This window comes from Numida meleagris, chromosome 3 (assembly GCF_002078875.1).
Source record: "Numida meleagris isolate 19003 breed g44 Domestic line chromosome 3, NumMel1.0, whole genome shotgun sequence".
NCBI lineage: Eukaryota > Metazoa > Chordata > Aves > Galliformes > Numididae > Numida > Numida meleagris.
Genome location: NC_034411.1, coordinates 39,441,806 through 39,462,149, shown reverse-complemented (window position 1 = coordinate 39,462,149; position 20,344 = coordinate 39,441,806). Strand labels below are relative to the sequence as shown.

Below are 20,344 nucleotides of genomic sequence, written 5' to 3'. Positions count from 1 at the left end.
TATAGAGCATGAAACAGCCCTTTGATTACAAAGTAAAGGCTACCTACAAACATAACACTGAGATATGCGTGGAAGCAAAACAGAGCTACGCATGCATGCATTAGACATGACCAAAACTTAGCTGAATATTTTCATCTTTTATCAGTCTTAACAGTTTAACTTACTAATTTGATTTGAATATTTTTCTCTTGTTGAATGCTTCACTTCTTTTTCATTATGTTGTATGTAGCATTATTTGCATTAAGCTAAAAAGATTTTATATGGAAATATTAAAATTATATTAATTGTAGTAGCACAGATGTTTCTGCAAAGATAACTTGGCATTAAGAAACACTGCATTCTGATTGGCATGGCTAGTAGATGATCACAAAAATAACCTGGAAAATAATCAGAAGCTGAAACCACCTATTTTAATAAACTAAATTAAAGACGACACAGGGACTTCTTAGGTTGTTTGTTCCCACAATATTATTTATAAAACACTAACCTTTCTAAAGCAGAATACAATCAGTTTAAACAAACAAAAATAGAACAAAGATCTATTCATAGTAATAATGCTTATGTTTGGGCCAATCCTTTTCTATAATGACAGGACCAGATACAGACATCTTTAAAGACTTTACATTTTACTCCACAAGTTCTCTAAAGAGTACAAAATGAAGTATCAACTACATAACACATATGGAAAACCTGCCCTTCTTTCCTTACTTGGAGATCTATTAAAAGGATAATACAGAAAGAGAATTTAAAGAAAAAATGACAAAAAATAAGACAAAACAAAAAACAAACAACACATTATCTCATTTTTCTTTATTTTTTCTGAGATTTCTTTGTTCTCCTTTGTCTTGTTCATCTTTCAACTTTATTCTGTAAATCCCTTCAAAAAGTTGCTTTATTTCTCTTTGCTTCTTTAACTTTTTTCTCTCTTTTGCTGCACAGTCACATGCAGTTCTACCTATTTTTTTATGGTTTGTTTCAGGTGCAGATACAAAAGTAGATATACAAAGATACAGGCACAATGAACTTCCAACATGTCAACTGTCTTTCTGTCTCTCTATAGCTTCTACCAAAATAACATAAGGGAACTGGAAATAGTCTACCTATAAATGAAAGAAATTGAATTATACCCCTTGCAGCTGGCTGCATGAATGCTGAAAGTCATCTCTGGATAAATATCAATCATATCTATGTCCTGCAGTGGAAGGTAGAGCAAACACTTAAAATAATGTTGCATTGAACTCCAGTTTCTAGATATTAACCCTCAACACAAACAGCTCCAACAAAACTTCTTACAGATGCATCTTCTGGAGCTTGTGGAGGTAAACCCTGCACAGCTCTTCACTGAACTGTGGAGACCTGTCCACTTAACACTGGATTTTCCAGCGAAGTCTGAAGGAAATATTCAGCTTCTCACAAAAGTTCTTGCCAAGCAAAAGCATCAAATTGAAATTCTCACAAACTAAAAAAAGCTGTAAAATGATAATTTTAATTTAATGAGTTATGACTTCCTCATACTCTTTTTTCTCAACCATCTACTCCATCCTCGTAGACTATAGTTTAGAAACTGCTGCTCAACATAAGATCAAAGCATCAGCAGGGTAAAGGCTAATATTAACCTCCTCAACTGTTCAGTTAGGTGGAAAAAATTCTCAGATAACGACAGCAACAATGTTGCTACTACATATAATTATTTATCCAAATAACTCCAACAGTATAAGCACCTCAAAAGGCTATACAATAGGTAATATATAGAATTAATCAGAATACAACTGAATTTACATACAGGCAGATGAAGGATGGTGAGGCCCACAATATGAATGGATTTTGAACAGAGAAAAATGTAAGTTGTTAGTATACAGTCTAGAAAAATCACAGGAGAAAAGCCATGACCTTGGAATCAGTTTAGTAATTCTAACCAAAGAATACTAAGAAAAGACCTTGTACAAAGAAAGAAAACTAAAATGAAGACTTGTGTCTACGTTCTAGAAAGGAACATAACTTTTAAATATCAGGTTGATAAAGCCAAACTAGAAATCAACTCTAACATCAATTTCTTAAGTCACTATTAAACAAATCCTCCCCATCTTTGATCCTTTCTCATTGAACTTTTTTTGATCTGCCTGACATAAAATGTGATCTCATTTCCATCCCGTTTAATAAAAAGATCAAAAGAGTTTTATATTCATCAGTTTATGATTTTTAGAATTATCTACTCTCTCTTTTTCTCACTGATAGAACACAGAACAGCAGTTCCAAGTTATTTTTAAATACTAAGATGAAGCAGCTCCTCAATTATCAACTTTAAAATACATAAGGAAGAAGAATCTGCCAATTCATATCCAGCTCACTCCCTCCCAATGAATTTCTTATGATATCCCTATCAGTTATTCTTTTTAAAATGATTTTCCAATTGCAGGACATAGAATAGAGAAAGTCGAACAAGACCTTAAAAATCTACTTCCAGTCAAAAGTTTTAAGTTGCAGTATTATGAGTTAAGTCTAAATATACTACAAATCATCTTGCACAGATGCGGATATATCTACTACAGAGTTCTAAACACGAAGAATTACATTCCTTCCCACACACACACACACAAAAAAAAAATATCTTATTTACTGTCTCAAATCTTCTAAAAAAATCAGATTAAAAGTTTCCACCTTGCAATTTAGCCCATCAGTTCTTCACCTTAATCTACACAGATACCTAAGATATTTGCATTTAAAATCCAGCAATGTTTCCCCTCTCTAGAATAGGGCACTGTGGATAGCTATGTTTTTTCTACTTTTATCTCTCAAATGGAAATGGCAATTGCATTCACATAACACTGAGCAAAGTGAAATTATTTTCACCAAAATATTAAGCAGTAGAAGTAATGGAAATCGCTTCCAGTTTTCAAAGAAATAAAAAAAATATAGGAGCATAACCTATAAAGAATGAGCTTTTAGATAGCTGAACTCAAAATTTGTATTAGCATTTAAAAATATTATTCAAATACCAAGCTATCAAATATATAATTTACTGTTGTTTCTGTTATTTATCAATAATAAATACTAGGGCGTTCCCTGAGCAAACATCCAAATGCATGGGGCCAGTTGTCAGATTCCCAACGTTACAGTACTTTCAGCTAGCTACAACAGACATGTAAGTAGTAGTGAAGAGTAATGAGTGTAGATAAAGCAAATAATAAAGTTTTTTTGGATGCTAAGCATCACTGTTGATCCGATTTTTTAAAATTATTATTTATTTTGTTTTCTGAAATTTTAATTATGCCAACTACATTAGTAAAGTAAGTACTTCTGAAGAGCTTTTGAAATTTAATCACTTCATACTCAGGGAAAAATCAGTACCAGAAATCTTAATACCGTGGTTGCTTGTAGTTGAAAAAACAACAAAAACAACCAAACAAAACAACACCTCATCACTAACTTAACCCATTCAACTCATAAATATGAGACCTACACGTCATCCTTACTCAGATACCTCTGACTCTTACGTTCACTTGTGAGAATAATACCAAACAACAAATGTTGCAGATCACTGGATAGTCTTGTGACCTAACCAAAACACTTAGCGGAAACCAAGACACACAAATGTACAAATGGATAAATGGTTAAATTCAAACATACATCCACCTTTCTGTGTTTATACATTATGAGCATGCTTAGTTGCAGAGAGGTGAATGAGGTTTTTCTTCATTAATCCAGTCTTATAATTCAATAATGCAAACCTAGTTTATATCCCACACCTCAAACTCTGCTACTGGAAAGCATAGCATACATTTTTGCTGTTTTCAAAGGCTTATTCTGAAAACAAGGAAGGATGCAACATCACTTGGACTATGTACGCAAAGTTTTTGAAGACAACACAATAAACCCAGAGAAGTTGTTACTCCCAGTCTCATTTTAAGCATCTAACTTAAATGCTTTGAATCTGTCCTTCAAAGCATCTGATTTTTCCAATAGATTACAGAGAGCACTTTGGTCCCTAAAGAATAAAAGGTAACTAAGACAGATACTGAGGGTGTTTTAGAGAATATTCCAAATTTTCAGTGACAATCTTCAGCACTGAGAAGGAATACAGCTAAAAGAACAAAAGGGCTTCAGAGGCAAACACTGGATTTTTGTTAATTCAAAATGAGTCTATATGGGTATATATATGTATATAAATATATATTTTTTCCCCAAAAAATTTTGCGTTGTGAACAGTGATCTTTATTTGACTTTTCCTGTTACCTTCAAACGCTCGTGCAGCATCTACCAGGTGGGACCAGTCTAGCCCTGTGGCAGTGTCTGGCAGGGGCATCAGGCCAGGATCATTGAATTTGGCTTTATCAGATAAGGACCCATCTGAGAACCAGAATTCATCTAAACAATAAACACAATAATTAGTCTTCCTATAACAATGAAGTACAATTAATTTTGAACCTGTTAAAATGAACTGTAAATATATATAATTAATGACCGCTTTCTCCAGTTTTCTTTTTGCTGTCGTTTCTTGTTCAATACTCAGGAAGGATGGACACAACTGTTAAACTCAAGAAGAACGAGCTGGGAAGGTTTTCTAGAGTTATTTGTGCCCCTCCGCAAGTTACGAGCTCTTTGCACTTTCCTGTGAATTCTGTGAGTAGGCAGCATTGATTCTTACAGCATACCATATTAAACCTGAGCACTGAGCAGAAAAGTTGCTAGGTGAACAAAGGTATATTTTATAGAAGGCTGAGAATCAACATATGAAATATTTACACACAGAGTTTTATTCTGAAACTTAAACATTTCAGTTCTTGAAGCAATTTCAAAAATATCACCTACTTTCCTTTTAATGCATTTGTAAGTTCTAGCCTGTATTCAAAACTCATTTTCACACAGAAAGTATTACCCTGTTAACTTAATATTCGTCTATTTGAGGATGCAAGACTTGCATGTCAATCCCTGAGCTCCAGATTAAGCTGTAACATGCCGTATACTGAAGATCAGTGTATGCATTCCAAGTAATCTATAATGCTAGTTCATGCAGTTATGCAGCCCTTTAGAAAGATACCATAAGCATACATCATAGTAGAGGAGATGTTAATTTTCATAACTATCTTAAATAGTTTAACATTTTCCTTATCTTTCTATAGCAGTCTTCATTGTGAATGAATATTGTGGAACAGACGCAAATATGTTTTTAAAATTGCATTAAACACAAATAGATTATTTTAAACCAAATTTCATCTAAAGTTACTGATGCAATCACTTTTATTAAATAGTACAGTCAAAAGAAAAAGGATTTTTGCTTTTATGATGTATCAAAATAGCACTTTTTTCACTGAATATTTCAGAAGTAGAGGATTTTTCCATCTAACTATTCTAGTGCTTTAGAGTACGATATTTACAAATGATGTTTTTTCCAGCACAATACCACATGTAAAAATCACTGAAGGAAAAAATGCACACATGCACAGAGATCTATTCTAGCATAAGAAGGTGGGATGTTGCCATTGTCCTGAACCATAACAAAGAATACCGAAGTCTATTTGAATTAAAGATTTCTGACCTAAAAATAGCAAAGCAGTAGCCCGTTACAGAACATTCTACTGCACAGAGCAATGATTAGAGCATATTAAGTTCTTTGTAAAAAAATTAAGAGTTTTTTTTTGTTTATTTTTAAATCTGGAACATGGGAGTAAAGGAGTTTTGCAACTCTCTATCAAAAATTGGAAGTCTTGTGAATCAAAATCAATGCCTGTGAGGTAGAAATCCTATTTACTGTGAAATTTATCTAGTTCTACAACTTACATGAAAGTATTGTTCTACTACAATTGGAAAAGATTTGACAATTCTCTATAGAAATGTATTCCTTAATAACCATTTTTGGTATACCAAAGTGGATGCGATATGAAATGAAACTACTCATACATCTGTAATAATATTATATTTTCAATTTCTTATAAACATACACAAAATCTTATCTAAGGTTATCTTGGGGTAAAAATACTTTGGAAGCTCAACAGTAGAGTACTCTCTAAACTTCTGTATATGATTTGGGAATTGTAAGAGCCCCATTTGTGCTAGTAGAAGTGTTTTATATATCACTGTTGGGAAAACAGACAAAAAGCCTTATTTGAAGGCTGGGAAGCCAGCTTTTGGTTCTAGACCAGCAGGCAGGCCCTAAGGGGCAGCCCTTGCTTTTATACAATCAGCTTCAGAGGCTGGTTGTGAAACCTGTCAGAAAGATGCCTGTTCTCAGTACATTCTGCTGGCTTTCCAAATTAAAGTGTAGGAGTGATATATTCACCAGCAGTCATCCTTCATTACACGTTGTCTTAGTGAGAACCTCAGTTCACCTTAGGGTGGATTCTATTTGGTCCCTGACAGAGCAACTTAACTGCTGAAAGCCTCCTGGAGTAGGAGATTTGAATACTGATGGCTCTGAAAACTTAAGCGCTCATGTTGATTGCTGAAATTATAAGCAGGATAACTGAACAGGCATCAGCATGCTACTGCAGAAGAATTTGTTTTCAATATATGAATTATGTGTTCATGGGCAAGGGGGTGTGTGGAATTAAAAAAAGAGCTCTAAAGACATAGACCTCTTTGTGCATGTGAATTTCAGAGAATACTATTCATACTTTAGGAACACTCCAGCTAGGGGGAATTATTTCCATAGTAATGCATTTGCATTGCTTCCCTGGTTCTCTTACCTTCCTGTTGCTTACATATTTTCTTTGTATGAATGCAACATCAGCAGCATGCAGGCTGCTTGTTGCTTTCCTTTTTGACCTGTGTAAAGGTGGCAAGTTACACTGGAACACTCACACCTCAGCATGTCCAGGAAGGTATGCATAATCTCAAAAGTCATTATCATCATTGCCCACAAGCTTGGTTTGGAACCAATACAGACTTATTCCTTTATTTCCTTGAGGAAATAATGCACATTTTGTCTTTCAGTTTCAAAGATTACTTTATTTGTTGGTGTACTCCAATTTGGTACAAAATCACTGATCTCCTGGTTTCTGGTCCTTTCATTTATGCCGTTTACTTTTCATAGTTACAATTTTTCTTTATTCTTATTATTGTTACATTAAAGTAAAGGCATTTTCAAGAGTCCTTATTTTCACCAGAATTATATGGTAAACTCAGTTTTCAATAGAGATCTCTTGAAATTGACTGTCCTCAGTCCCACACCCTTCTCTATTCAAAGAGTAACCAGTAAGAGAAAGAAAAAAGATTCACCTGGCTTAACCTATTCTACTTCCAAGATAAGTATCTTGAGTCAGTTGGAACTGCTACTTTTATGTAGAGATTGTAAGCAATGGAAGAATATCTGCCATGTACTTACTGTGTTCATAAACTACACATGCCATTTAATAAGCAGATTATATTCAACAGATGCTGCAAGTGAAGGAACATAGCAAGTTATACGCAGACATAAATCCCACTGTCTGCCTCCTATTCTTCTTTCTGCAATCAGTAATTACCTGCCAAGCCTCTACTCCCTCTGCATTGTTGCTAGGGTTGACCAGAGTCTCCCTTCAAAGACACCAGCCTGCTAGTAGACTTCCTCATGGAACTATGTTTATGTTACTGTTAGAACAGTGAGCACATGACCCAATAACTACTTTCATGCTGAGCTTCTCACAACCATTTCCTACAACATGTAGGAAAACATTCAGAATTTGCTAGTGTCCTATTGCAATATGTTCCTTTCCTTACGACCCTCATCAGAGAAAGTATCCTGCACCTTACTGCTTTTCCCAAAGCACAGCATTTTTCTTTCCCTCTTCTTTTGTTTTTCATTACAGGAGTCGACCATGGCCTCAGTCTGACTGTATCTGTATGTCTTCCTGGATTTCTCTGACTTATGTTTGTACACTAGTTCTGCAACTGTGTAGGGTATGCGAGAATCACTCAACATGAAGAGCACTGTCTCAGGGAATCTTCAGTGTCTCCAAGGTAAAATTTCAGAGTTCTCAGCTACAAAAGTTCTGCTTTCTGGTTTAAGTTAAAAACTAAGATAAAACAAATCTTTCTGCAATTGTGTACCATGTGCAATCCACAGTACTCATTTTAAGCTCTACTGAAAGCAACACTTTTTTCAGTTCACTTCCTCCAGTGATAAAATGATAAAAAAAAATCCCACAGCTTCATTTTCTCATCTCCATCACGCAGTTTAAGTTCCTATTTCCATATTTGCACAGTCATTTTGTCTGATAATTCTGATTTTCTAGTAATCTGAAACCCTTCAGGTTGCCCATTATGCTGTTTTTGCTGCCGCTTTGCTTCCCTATTAATCACAGTCTATTCCTTGCTAGAGGGGTCTCACGAGACTTGGTGCTGCCACAATATTTCATGGAACACATGCTGGGTAATAACGAGCAAGAGTGTATCTAAAAATGAAATCTGGTCAAAACCACACTATTTCTACTGATTTCTGTTAACGTTAAATATCAGTAAAATTAAAATGTTTTAAGATCACAAAGGGATGCATTTTACAAAAGACAGTACTATCACAGCTAGGAGTCAAGGTATCTGAAACTGCAGCCTCAAACTAATATTATAAATGCAGTAGAATGTAAATACCTGATACGTGCTAATTACAAAATCCTCCCTAACAAGAGTCAAGATTAGTTTCTTATAAGCAGATATTGACTAGCAATATTTTGAAAATAATGGTGGGCAGGTCATTATGTGTTTGTTTTCAGGTGGCAGTTACAGATAAACAATTATAGCCTCCTCAAGACAGTCATCATAACAGATCTGATTTCACTGGCATTAGAAGGTACCTTTATAATACAAAACCAGAAGCAGAAAGTAGAAGCTGTGTATGAAAAGAACACAAGGACACTATGAATGTAAATGTCTGTATCTAAGAAGCACCAAGAAGGGATAATAATGTAAGATAGTACCAATAAACAAGAGACTAAAATTCCACTGCTGAAAGAGCAGTATAAAGCCCGAATGTGCACCATTAGTTGCCTTGTGTCAGCCTCCAGAATGCTGGAGCCTCCAGCACGATGAAGGTTTGATCACTTTGCAGATTAACCCTCATAAGAAGTAGCTCTAAAAGCACAAGTCTAGCAGGTGTAAGGAAAAAAAAATGCAATCAGGAAGCCACTTTAAGTCCTTAACACACTACAGAATTTCCTGAATTAGTCTCAAATGAAAGAAAATAGAGCTACCATGTAAGCAAAGGATCTTTCCATTCTGAATTTATGCTAAAGTGTTTCATCCTGATAGAAGAGGAATAGTTTGAAGTTTGGCAAAAGGTACACGAAGCTTGCATTTCCAGCTGAAGCAGGTATTTAGAAGTTTGTAATAACAGTCTAAAATAAAGCTCAGTGCAACACAGCTCAGTGTTGTAGGAAAGTGTTTTTTCACATATAATTTCATTCTGAAAGCACGCGACTGCTAGTGCCTTAAAGACATGATGAATGACAGAGGCCTATCATTATTACTTTAGTCATTTGTCTGTATTCTCTCTGGACATGGGTCTACAAGTGTCCTTAACATTTTCAGGAAATCCACCCACAGCTTCTCAACTATGGACTTCAGAGTTCACAGCTGTTCTACTATTTTTGTAAACTGCAGTCAGTTGCAATACAGTATTTATTAATGTAGCTAAATAAAAGTATTTCTTTATTTCTAGATTTCATGTCCCCTATGGCCAGAGTAAAATAATTAAGCAGCATTTAAAAAAAAATAAAATTGCCCTTATTAAGTATATAAATACGTGGCCTAAATATATGTATCTGTGTATGAAGATTTGGGCTGCGGTATATAAGCATGCACAAATTACACAACTTCCTTTTCAAATATTTTTAGAGGGGAGGAGGGTAATCTTCCTAATTTTAATTTCAAGGTCTCCATCAAATTACTACAAGCTTTATAGACTATCACTCCATATTTGAGCATATAATAAAGATCTCTCTTATGAAGACTTAACAAATGAAGAGATCCCTTCATAAAAAAAATTAATTTCACACCCTAGACTACTCTTTTTTTTTTCTGCTATTAAAACTGCAGTGGGATTTGCAAAGGTTTTACTAATAGTAAAAAAAAAAATCTGCAAATTCAGTTTTGAAATTGGAGAGACAGCTATCACACATTTCCTTTTAAGATGCTACCATAATCATTCTTGTTTAACTACATTGGGCACACTCATGAATGTAGCATTAATTTGAATACAGGCATCAACTGAAACAAAACAGGCCAGCTTGGCCTGATTGGGCCACTACTGGAAAATAAAATTATAACCAGAAATATCTTCAGCCAATTATTTGTTGCCTATCACCTGAAAATTTCATAGGAAATGAACCCCTTGTCCAAACATAAAAAGTCTGAACCAATCACCAAGTTAAGCATAAGCACGTACTGATGACCAAATACGCTTTTACTAGGATACCCAGAAGACTGATGTGACATTTCATAATTTTCCCTCAAAAGTAAATTCTAACTTATATTCTGATCTCAACAGCAACAGTGACAATCACTTACTTCTCAGATTTCCCATTCCAGGAGTCAGGCTCATTCTGGGAGGCAACGTGCTATGATACGGTGGAGTAGTGCTGAATAAGATATCATTCGGGAGAGCCTGGTCTAGCATTGAACTTCGAGAGCTGGCATATGAAGATCCTCTTCGATTGCTACATATACTTTCATCTGATAGGGTACGATAAAGTGTCCTCCGTGGAGAAAGGTTTCCATAAAATGAAAACTAAGCATCAAAATATGGAGATAAAAGAAAACATATTACTTGTTAAAATAATTTCCACTAGCATATCCCATCATCAGGTTACTGGGAGTATTTTTCTGGGCAGGCATTCTGGAATTCTTGAGCTAATACAGATCAGAGATTTGTTCCATCACATCAGCTCTACTGAGGCCTTAGAAAGTTGAATTGGATTTTCATACTTCCTCCTCTTGATGTTTTGGAACAAATTAACATGAATTAATCAGATTTTGTGCAGCTTTATTAATTCTAAATGTTAAATGAAATCTCCATAGCCTTATGACAGCAACTTTTTTACCAGCAATATATGTATCTAAGGCTACCAGCTTGTAACATTTATTGAAGATTGTACATATAAAACTTTGATTTTAATTCAAAATGGCTATGCTTTAATATTAAACATTCTGAACTGATATATAGTGCAATATAATTCATTGGACTATAAGAGTGATTTTAGAGACTGCATCTCTCCAAATATCATGAAATAGGCTTAGAAAATAGGATAATAGAGTTTAGTGAAAACCGTTATGTATTTCAATAAGTTATTTAACCACAACCCCAACATCTACAGTAAAACAAGATGCTATTGTAGTGTAAAACTGGGCCATTCCACTTCATAAGTCATTCTTCAGCTCTGCAAATCCTGTTATTTTTCACATATACAAAGGTCAGTTATTGTCCTAATTCTTTTAACTGGTTTGTCTTACATATAACAATTTAATATCCAGCCCTATTTTCCATGTAACTAACTACTACTCTATGCAGAACGTATGCTTAAGACCAGTAGCTCTTCAAAACAGTGAATCTAGCAGAGAGTTAAAAATATCTACATTGTTATATTTCAGAACAAAATTCAGTCACTGAAGAATGCTTCTAAAAAGAATAGACAGAAACGCTCAATCATGTCACAAAGAACAGTCTTTGCAAAATAGTTAAATGTACTTCATTTCTTTAGTTCAAGAAAGCATCTATCTTGAGGACAATACAGAAAATACTTAATTGTTAGAATGTTTAACTATGTCCCAAAGAAGATAAAGGCAGATATTCAGATTCTAATCTAGGAAAGCATCATAATAGTACCAGAGAGAAAAAAAGAGGAGGATTAGTTTTAGAGATTTGGCTGAAAAACACATAGGAATCTTTATTTTAACATGTGTAAAATAATGATAACAACAGTAGTGAGCAGCAGTCCTAAATGACTGGATAAAAGAAACATGCAACATCATTAAGTATATGTATATATGGTATCCTTTTATAAGCAGTGGTTAAAGAATACCAAAAGCTTCTGAGTCTTAATAGGGATCACACTGGGGAAAGGGTTGAAAACCTTCACTCTCTGAATTAAAAGGGTCTCCAATCCTTCCTAACACACTTGAGACTCTCAGCAAGCATTCTGCTACAACTCCTGTCTGTTTCTCAAGTCTCCCAACCTCATGTTGCATTTTTATTTAGAAGGACTGGTCGGTACCAGAGCATGACAAAAACTGAACACTACACATTCTAGAGAGATCACTATTCCCTGATCTATGAAGAAGGTAAGATCAAGCTACACTAAAGATGTGATTCAATTCTGTAGAATTTTACAAACTCAGAAAATTACTTTCTGGTTTGCTGTCAAAGGCAACTGACTAAGCTATAACAAGATAACAACTCTCTATGAGGACATGATCAAAGACTGGATACTGCTGATTCCTGTGGCTGGGGGTCCCTTGCAAATCAGGGCCCATGGTCTCTCTTACTTTGATGTTTTGGGAGGAGAAGGGGACAGCAGTAATATATCTCAGAATGGCCACAGCACCTCATTTCTTATGTAGGCAGCCAGAAACATTGGCAGCTCTTGGAATCATCACAGAGAGCCAAATTTTGCACTAATCATGTTTCATGAAGACCTCTAGGACATTATTCATAAGAATTCAAACACATACTTAATGTACTTAACATATTTAACATATTGCACTTTAAAAATACATATAATCTGAATTTTAAACTCTGCACTTAGAGGATTCCCATGTGTATCCTTTGTTCTGACATGATGATTATGCCATTTAGCACACTGTATGAACACCAGGGGTTAAGAGGGCATTGAATGTATATCTAAGTGTGACAATTACTCAAGTAATTCAGTTGCTTTGTGCTTTATTACAAATTAAGCCCAAAAATCAGAATCATGTATATTTGAAAACTAGTAAATATTAAATTCCCTGTACTCTTCTTGTGAACTTAATAATCCTGATTGTGTTAATACTATATAGAATTATGCTCTCCTCTAGCACTGACAATTATGCCTTTTGAGTATTTCCAACTGGTGTCTATGCAAAACTGTGATTCAGACAGAACTGTTGGTACCAAGTAGCACGGGACAGGGGAAAGCAGGCATTCCTGCATCTAAATATAATTTGAAGTGAATAAATGTAACCATCCAGCCTTGAAAACGTTACTCTTAACCTTTGAAATTATAATTAACTTGCTCAACCTTTACAGCTAAGCAGAGTCATACTTAGATAAATACAGTATTTCATACATAATCATAAAATAGGTATGATTTTCATGATGCGGGTGATGATGTTTTGGGATTTATGGTCAGTATTTAAAGCATTCCCAAGGAATATACTTAGTTTACACAAAATGATGTTGTCTTTCCTATAGAAGTTTTGGGAATACCAGAAGACCATTTCTAACATAATTGTGTCTGAGTTACACACAAAGAAAGTAGCTAACCTTTCTTCTCCCCTCCTCCACAGAGATGTTTTCTGGAAGCATCAACTTCAGAAAATCTTCTTTGGACAGCACTTGCTGGCTTTCAACAATGGCATTCCTCACGGAAGTTTGAAGTGGACTGGATGCGGACACAGCATCAATATCATCGTATACTCTGTTGAAACAATTGCAAAATAAGCAATAGTGCTCTTGGATTTATTTTCTGTCACAAAATAAAAATTGCTAGAATTATCTCCTGGTACAGCATGCTTTTATTTAGAACACGTTCATATGAAACCGTTTGTGGGTTTTATGAGTGCAAGATGAAATTCTTAAGTCACTGAAAGATCTGAAGGAGGAAAAAGAAAACAAAAGAAGCAAAATGCTAGTTTCTCCTAACTTGCCTCTCTCCTTTTCACACACATTTCTCTATTGTTGGAGTTTTATTTATATCAACGTATTCAATAGTTCCTCACAAATCAAAATATATATTTTTAATTCCTTAGCAAATAAGTCGATCAAGATTGTTTGGTGTGATACTGTATCCAAACTGAAAAAAATTACTATGGTCATCAACAGCAACATTTGAAGTATATTTATAATCAATTGTGCCATGTGCCAAGTGTGTTTCATTATCAGCAATTTCATACAGCTGTTTAGACAAATAAAACAGCTGTCTTCTTTAATTACCAAGATATAAAAATGCACTTATAGTCAACAAAGGATTGTCAAACTGAATTATTATTTTTCACCCTCCTTCCAGTGAGAAAGGAGAGAATTTTAGCAGATTTACTCTGGAAATGCAATCTAAGGAACCAGAGATTCCCAGTCACATAGAACATGCATTTGAATCCATTACTTACTGTCAAGTGCAGCATAATCAGTGACTCTGTCCTCAGCGGAGAGAAAACAAGCTTTGCTATGGTAAAGTGTAATTCTCAGTGAATTATATCCTATAGTGGCACAACATTCAGCAATTGACCTGATTTCCAACATCATTGCTAATTAGAGATGTTATTTTATTTCAACATAATTATCCTCAGAGGGATATTTCCTCTCTGTGATGTATAGAAAGCTTTCCTAGAAAGAAAGAGGTGAAGAAGTGCTCTAAACCATGGAAAAACCTAAAAATGTTTTCTGGTATAAGAAGCGCTGCCATATTCAATTAACATTACTTAAATGGAACTAGCTCTTGAAGATGCTTTTCAAAATAGCTGTGGTTTCAGTTTAAACGCTATGCCTCATTATGCAATTTTGTTTTAAGGGTTCTATCTGAAATAAAAAGAAATTATTTCAGGGGTTCATTAACTTCAAAATACAAAAACTTGTAGGAATCAATGAAGCTACTACTTTCCAAATGCAAGACTGAACAATTTAATAATTGAAAGCCTAAAAGAAATAAGTAAACAAACAAATCACCTATGCAATACCACAAAGAAACGTGAATAACAAGGACAGGAAGACAGTAAAGCAGTAGTAGTTTTAAATTTTGAAAATTAGAAATGTTAGAGATAACGTCAAGCTGTTATCTCATTAATATGCACACATATGCATTACAAACTATTAGATGCAAATATCCCATTCCTACTAAACAAAGAGTAATCCTATATTAGCTGTTTGAAAATCAGGGGCTGCATGTCATCTTGTAAATTTATCAAGATATATAGGGCTGAATATGATTTACTGAGACATAGAACTAAACAGATTATGCACAGAAGGAAATCAAAGAGGTTATCAGACAAGATGATTCTGAAGGTAACAGAAATTTAAATATTTGCTTTAAATAGCAGATTAAAATGTTAGTTATTATTGCTGCAGTACTTGAAAAGTTTCATCTCTATCTATATTTGAAGTACCACATCTTTTCCTTTGAATGCAAACGTTTTCTTTCCACCTAACACATTCTTAATGAGCTGTTCCTACATTAAGCTGTACATCTAGCTGTTGATTAGAACTGATCTGAGTATCTTCGACTAAATGTTATTCACCAAAATATATATATATATATATATATACACTTCTAATGAAGCCTGCACGTCTCTTGAGCATCTGAGGTATCTACACTTGATCTTTGTCTTGTGAGGTCCTATCCACTGGTTCCTACCTACTTGTTAAAATAAGCTGGAAATAGATACACGGAAACCACTAAAATTGGCATTATTTTTCCTAATTGTCCACACAGATATGTGCTAAATTTATAGTCATGTCTCTCAGTCTCTAATGAATCAGTTGACAAAATATGCAACAAGGTAGGAAGGTTCAATACAGAAACATTAAGAAGTAAGCTATTTTCAAGTAACTGTAATGTTCCTGAAGATTTCTGGAAAAGGCCTTTAGACATAATAAAATTGTGGCTTTCCAACTGTTTCCCAGAGATTGAAAAGGACATACACAAAGGTACAGGAATAAACCAAGCATTTGAATGTGAAATGGAAACTGTAATTTTTCATCTTTCTATCCTATTTTAAAATATATGTTTTTTCCCTTCTGCCCCAAACACAGTTAAAAAGAATTCTTACTCGTGGCACTCAGAAATTTCAGATTCTTCAGGTGTAGGACTTCCTTCTGATTTCTTCCATCCAATGACGTATTTACTCACTGCTCCTTGTCTGTGGTATGGTTTTGAAACAGACCCAGAAATCTGTTGACTACTATTCTGTGACACTATATAGACCTTGGAGGTATCTAGGGAGCCACTCTTTTTAGAGCAATGTGTTGATGGGCTTCCTGAATGATGTGACCCACTGAAAAAGCAAAGGAAACGCACAAAAGCAAAAATGAAATCTGTTATATAAAATAATAAATAAAAAATTCTTCACCATATACTCAGCTATAATTCTCAACATTAACTTTTTCTCAAGTCGAAATCAAGGCACCAGCATCAGTACAGTAATTTTCTACATATTGTTTATATATATGTATATACATTAAAGGTAGTTGATGATAATAGAATAATAATGAGCTTTTAAAACAAGTAATGTTCAATTTAGCTTGCTGAAATGTCAGTATAAACTGTGATGTGAGCCAAAATTAAAAACACAAGTTTAATAGATATACCTGGGTTTGTATGTGCTTTTTTCAGTAAATATGTACATACACACACATTATTCACAGTATAATTCAATTTTTATCAAGGTACTATATAGGGAATTACCCCAAATGTCTCTCTAATTATAAGAATTCTATGCCTTTTCTTACTTCACATTAATTTTTCAATCTGATGCCACTTTAAATTCAGTCTTTCATTCAGTACTGTTCTCTGGATGATTTAAATAATATTTTTTATTATGAATAATAGCCTCTAATAAAGTTGTTGTTCTCATCTTGCAGGTGAAGTAACCAACGCATTCACAAACCAAGAGTCTGAACTAAAATTAGAGATTGGAAACTGAAGCAGCAGCTCCTAACTTTCATTGTTGATTTGCAAATACCAAACACAGTGCCATCTTTTAATGTAGCACTGGACTCATTCACAAAGGACCAGAAGGTGTGATTGTTGAGTCAAACACAAGCAATGCACATGCACAGATGTCATTAGATCTGATTAAACTGATTGATATGGAAGAAGCTTCAACCACCTCTCTTCTTCCCCCCAAATGCAGGAAAAAAATCAGGAGTTTTTTGAGGAAGACAATAATGGAGGTGATGTTAAAAGCAGTATGGTTGCTCTCATACTTGCTATCCTTGCAAATGTGTAAAGAAATTCTAACAAGACATATATAGAAAGGCATAATGAGAACAATTCAGTAACGAAAAACTTAAGTGTAAAGGTGAAGCAAGTATTGGAGAATAATGTAAAAAAAAATATCAGACTGACAGCAAGGACACTATCCAGGGTATTTTAGACTTCTCTGTGTAACTAAACTCTAGAAAAACTGAGCATCCAACTTCATTCTGCACATTTTAAATAACAGGACATTTTTCTAAGAAATGAAATGCTTCTAGAAACTTGCTTTTAAATGATTTCAAAGCAATGGTTGGAGTAAGTACTGTATACTCTCAGCATCCAAATGGTATTGATGGTCTACGCGAGGAAAAAAACCTAAAGGCAATGGAGTTGTTTCGGCAACAGTAATCCAAAGGCATTTGATAATTCATGTGTGAACTCACTATAAAATAGGAGAGAGAAAGCCATTAACAACATAGCTGCAAGACGTAGTGTTGTGCATAGCTCAAGTCAATCTTGTAGTCTGAAATAGTGTTTCATGCAGCAGGCTTAATTCTCAGACATCAGTATTGGTTTTTTTCAGGGTTTTTTTTATCTGATCATGTTAGAGGATCAAAACAACTGATGTCCAATTGAACTTCATTCATCACAGAATCACAGAATCATTAAGGTTTTTGTTCAATAAACAGAATGCAATTTTAATAAGGAAATGCTGTATTGATAGATCTGTGACTTTCCACTAGTCTGTGGGCTTGTGTTTAAGTTTTACACTGTTTACCCATTGTAGAATAAGCTCATTGTTTAACATTTATAAACTAATTTTGAGTAAATGCCTCATTTAGGGTAAAGCTTCATCATTGCAAATTATGAACAATTAAAATCTCAATGTCAGACCAGCTGGAAAATATACATGGGATGTGGCAGTAGATAGCACACAAATATTAACTCAACTTTCTTGCTTCTCTTTGAACATTACAGTATTGCAACATCACAGTTATATAATGATTTTTTAAAAATAATGTAAGACTGCAGGTCCTATATAGGTGATGTCAGCTTTTAAAACCAACTGTAAAATCATTTATCACTCCAGGATAATTTGAAGGATGTTGAAGAAAAGTTTAAATAATACAGCTGGGTCACATAATGCAAGTCTGACATTTTCTTGTGGTGAAAGGATTTGGCACACAGATTAGAAGCTGAACACCACTATTGCAAAGTGGAATTGGTCAGTCCTAATGTGAGTTTTCACCTCAACAATAATTGCTACACTGTAAATGCCTGGGTAAACTCACTTAAAATCTATATAGTCTCTATATTTTTTAATTGTTTTTTAAAGTAATCTATGGCATGTTTATTTCAAATAAGCGAGCAGCACATTACTTAGTAGGTGCATGGAACCTTAATTATGAAAGCAGCCACACAAGTGCAGAAAATACATATTTTAGCCATCAGAAATCAATTACAGCCCAATATAATGAAGACCCGGAAAAAAAGCATATTTCTTCGTAATCTGTAAAACTGAATTTCAACACATACAAAGCAGAGTAAATCTGGAGCTTCTACATTATCTCAGATGTGGTGAAAGCTTAGTGTGAAATCAACCATATGAAGACATAAGGATATTATTTTGTTATTTTCCTTTACATTTACATCCTTTCCATTGAGAACAGAAAAATGAGAAGGAAAGAAGAACATTTTCCTTCAATTATTTTACAGAGTAAAAACCTCCACACGTAGACCAAAGTCTCAACTTCAAAGTCACCATAAAATGGGAAATGAGAGATAAAGGCAACCAGCTGAAAAGAGTACTTCCACAGTTTCCTTTTAACAGATGTACCATACAAACATGCCATTGGTAACAAAAAGAAGAGTGCAAACACAGTTAGAAATTCAGCTCAAGAAACAAAAGCGTAAAGTATACACCACAATAATTTAAATTAGGGTAGAATGGTATGCAATGCAGTTTCACTTTATGTAAAAATTGCCCATTTTAATTTATTTGATTCCCTTCATCGTTTATCTGACTTAATTTGTTGTCCTGTACTAAATAAGTCTGTAAAGCAAATTCTAAGGAAAAAAAAATATGATAAGAAAAGCTGATGTCAAAATAATATGACTGGGGTGTTTGGACCTACTACATTCCTTATAACTGAGAAAGATGAGGAAAGACTAATATTAAATTCACATGAATAAAGCAAAGTATCATGAAAGCATCTTATGTTTCCTTCTTTATCAATGAAAGTAAAATTGTGGTTTTTTTTAACATTTTAGGTCTCAGATGATTATAGACAGAATATCATGGGATTGTCAAAGATTAAATCCAATAAATTTCAGTAAACTTCTCAATAATAGTACGAGGTGAATTCTCAAATATAAGTGAAATTATTGTCAAAACATATCCTAGAAATACACTGTGAGAAAGTTTCACAAATACCATAAAAACAAACAAAAACGAAGAATACAATTTATTATACTACTTCATTTTTAATCAGATGTTTCCCAGCTTTGAAAACCTAAGCAATTCATACAGAGTTACACAAAAATTCTTGAGCAGGTCTGGAAGCAGGACTAGTTTGTGCTCCTTAAACAGACCCATCAAAAATTGCCTGAAAAATGCTATACTTCCTCATGTAGGTATTTGAATACAACAAAAATCAAAATCAGTTAGGCACATCTTCAAAGAAAAGCAAAGAAAATAACTCCAACAAAAAAAGAATTATCTGAACATCAATCTATAAAGCAAAATCCTTTTTTTTTATAAGAAACACGTACCTGGAATGAGAAGAGATTTCACTGAGGTCTCCCATACTTCCTTCAGCCGTATGACTGGCAGAAATAGCAGAGGCATAGCTATGAACAGCATACATCTTAGCTGGATCCTCATCTAGCCCAGGAGTTTCAGAAGACTCACTCCATTGCTCAGTACGACAATGCACTCCAGACCTGCTGCCAGCAAGATGCAGAGGGGCCAGAAGAGGTGCAGACATACAGGGAGCTGTATCAATTCCACTGTCAGTTGAAGCTCCTTTTATATATGTTAATCCAAGCAGCTCAGGATCCATGAGATCTCCAGAACCAAAGTGTTTTTCATCACTGTTGCTGGATGTATTGCTAGATAGGGTATTGCTGCTTGAGTGGCTTGAACAGCTTTTATCTCCAATCTTAACAGCAAGAAGAAAACAAACAAAAAAGAACCATCTCAAGTTAAATTGTAAAATCTTAATTTTCATAGAAATTACTGAAGTTGTGCCATTCAAAGGTTACTTTAT

General features: G+C 34.3%; 1 protein-coding gene across 2 annotated transcripts in view; it reads right to left on the bottom strand.

Annotated features, from left to right (window-relative positions):
• The window catches only part of SIPA1L2 (signal induced proliferation associated 1 like 2), a 145,351-nt gene that overhangs the window by 9,711 nt on the left and 115,296 nt on the right, over window positions 1–20,344 (bottom strand). The window contains exons 15-19 of one of the 2 annotated variants that reach the window (XM_021391453.1): window positions 19,848–20,236; window positions 15,928–16,152; window positions 13,430–13,583; window positions 10,477–10,696; window positions 4,234–4,365 (exon numbers count right to left, since the gene is read on the bottom strand). In XM_021391453.1, the coding sequence (XP_021247128.1) occupies window positions 4,234–4,365; window positions 10,477–10,696; window positions 13,430–13,583; window positions 15,928–16,152; window positions 19,848–20,236 (1,120 nt within the window). The remainder of the gene's footprint in view (window positions 1–4,233; window positions 4,366–10,476; window positions 10,697–13,429; window positions 13,584–15,927; window positions 16,153–19,847; window positions 20,237–20,344) is intronic. The other variant, XM_021391454.1, reaches the window with a different exon arrangement.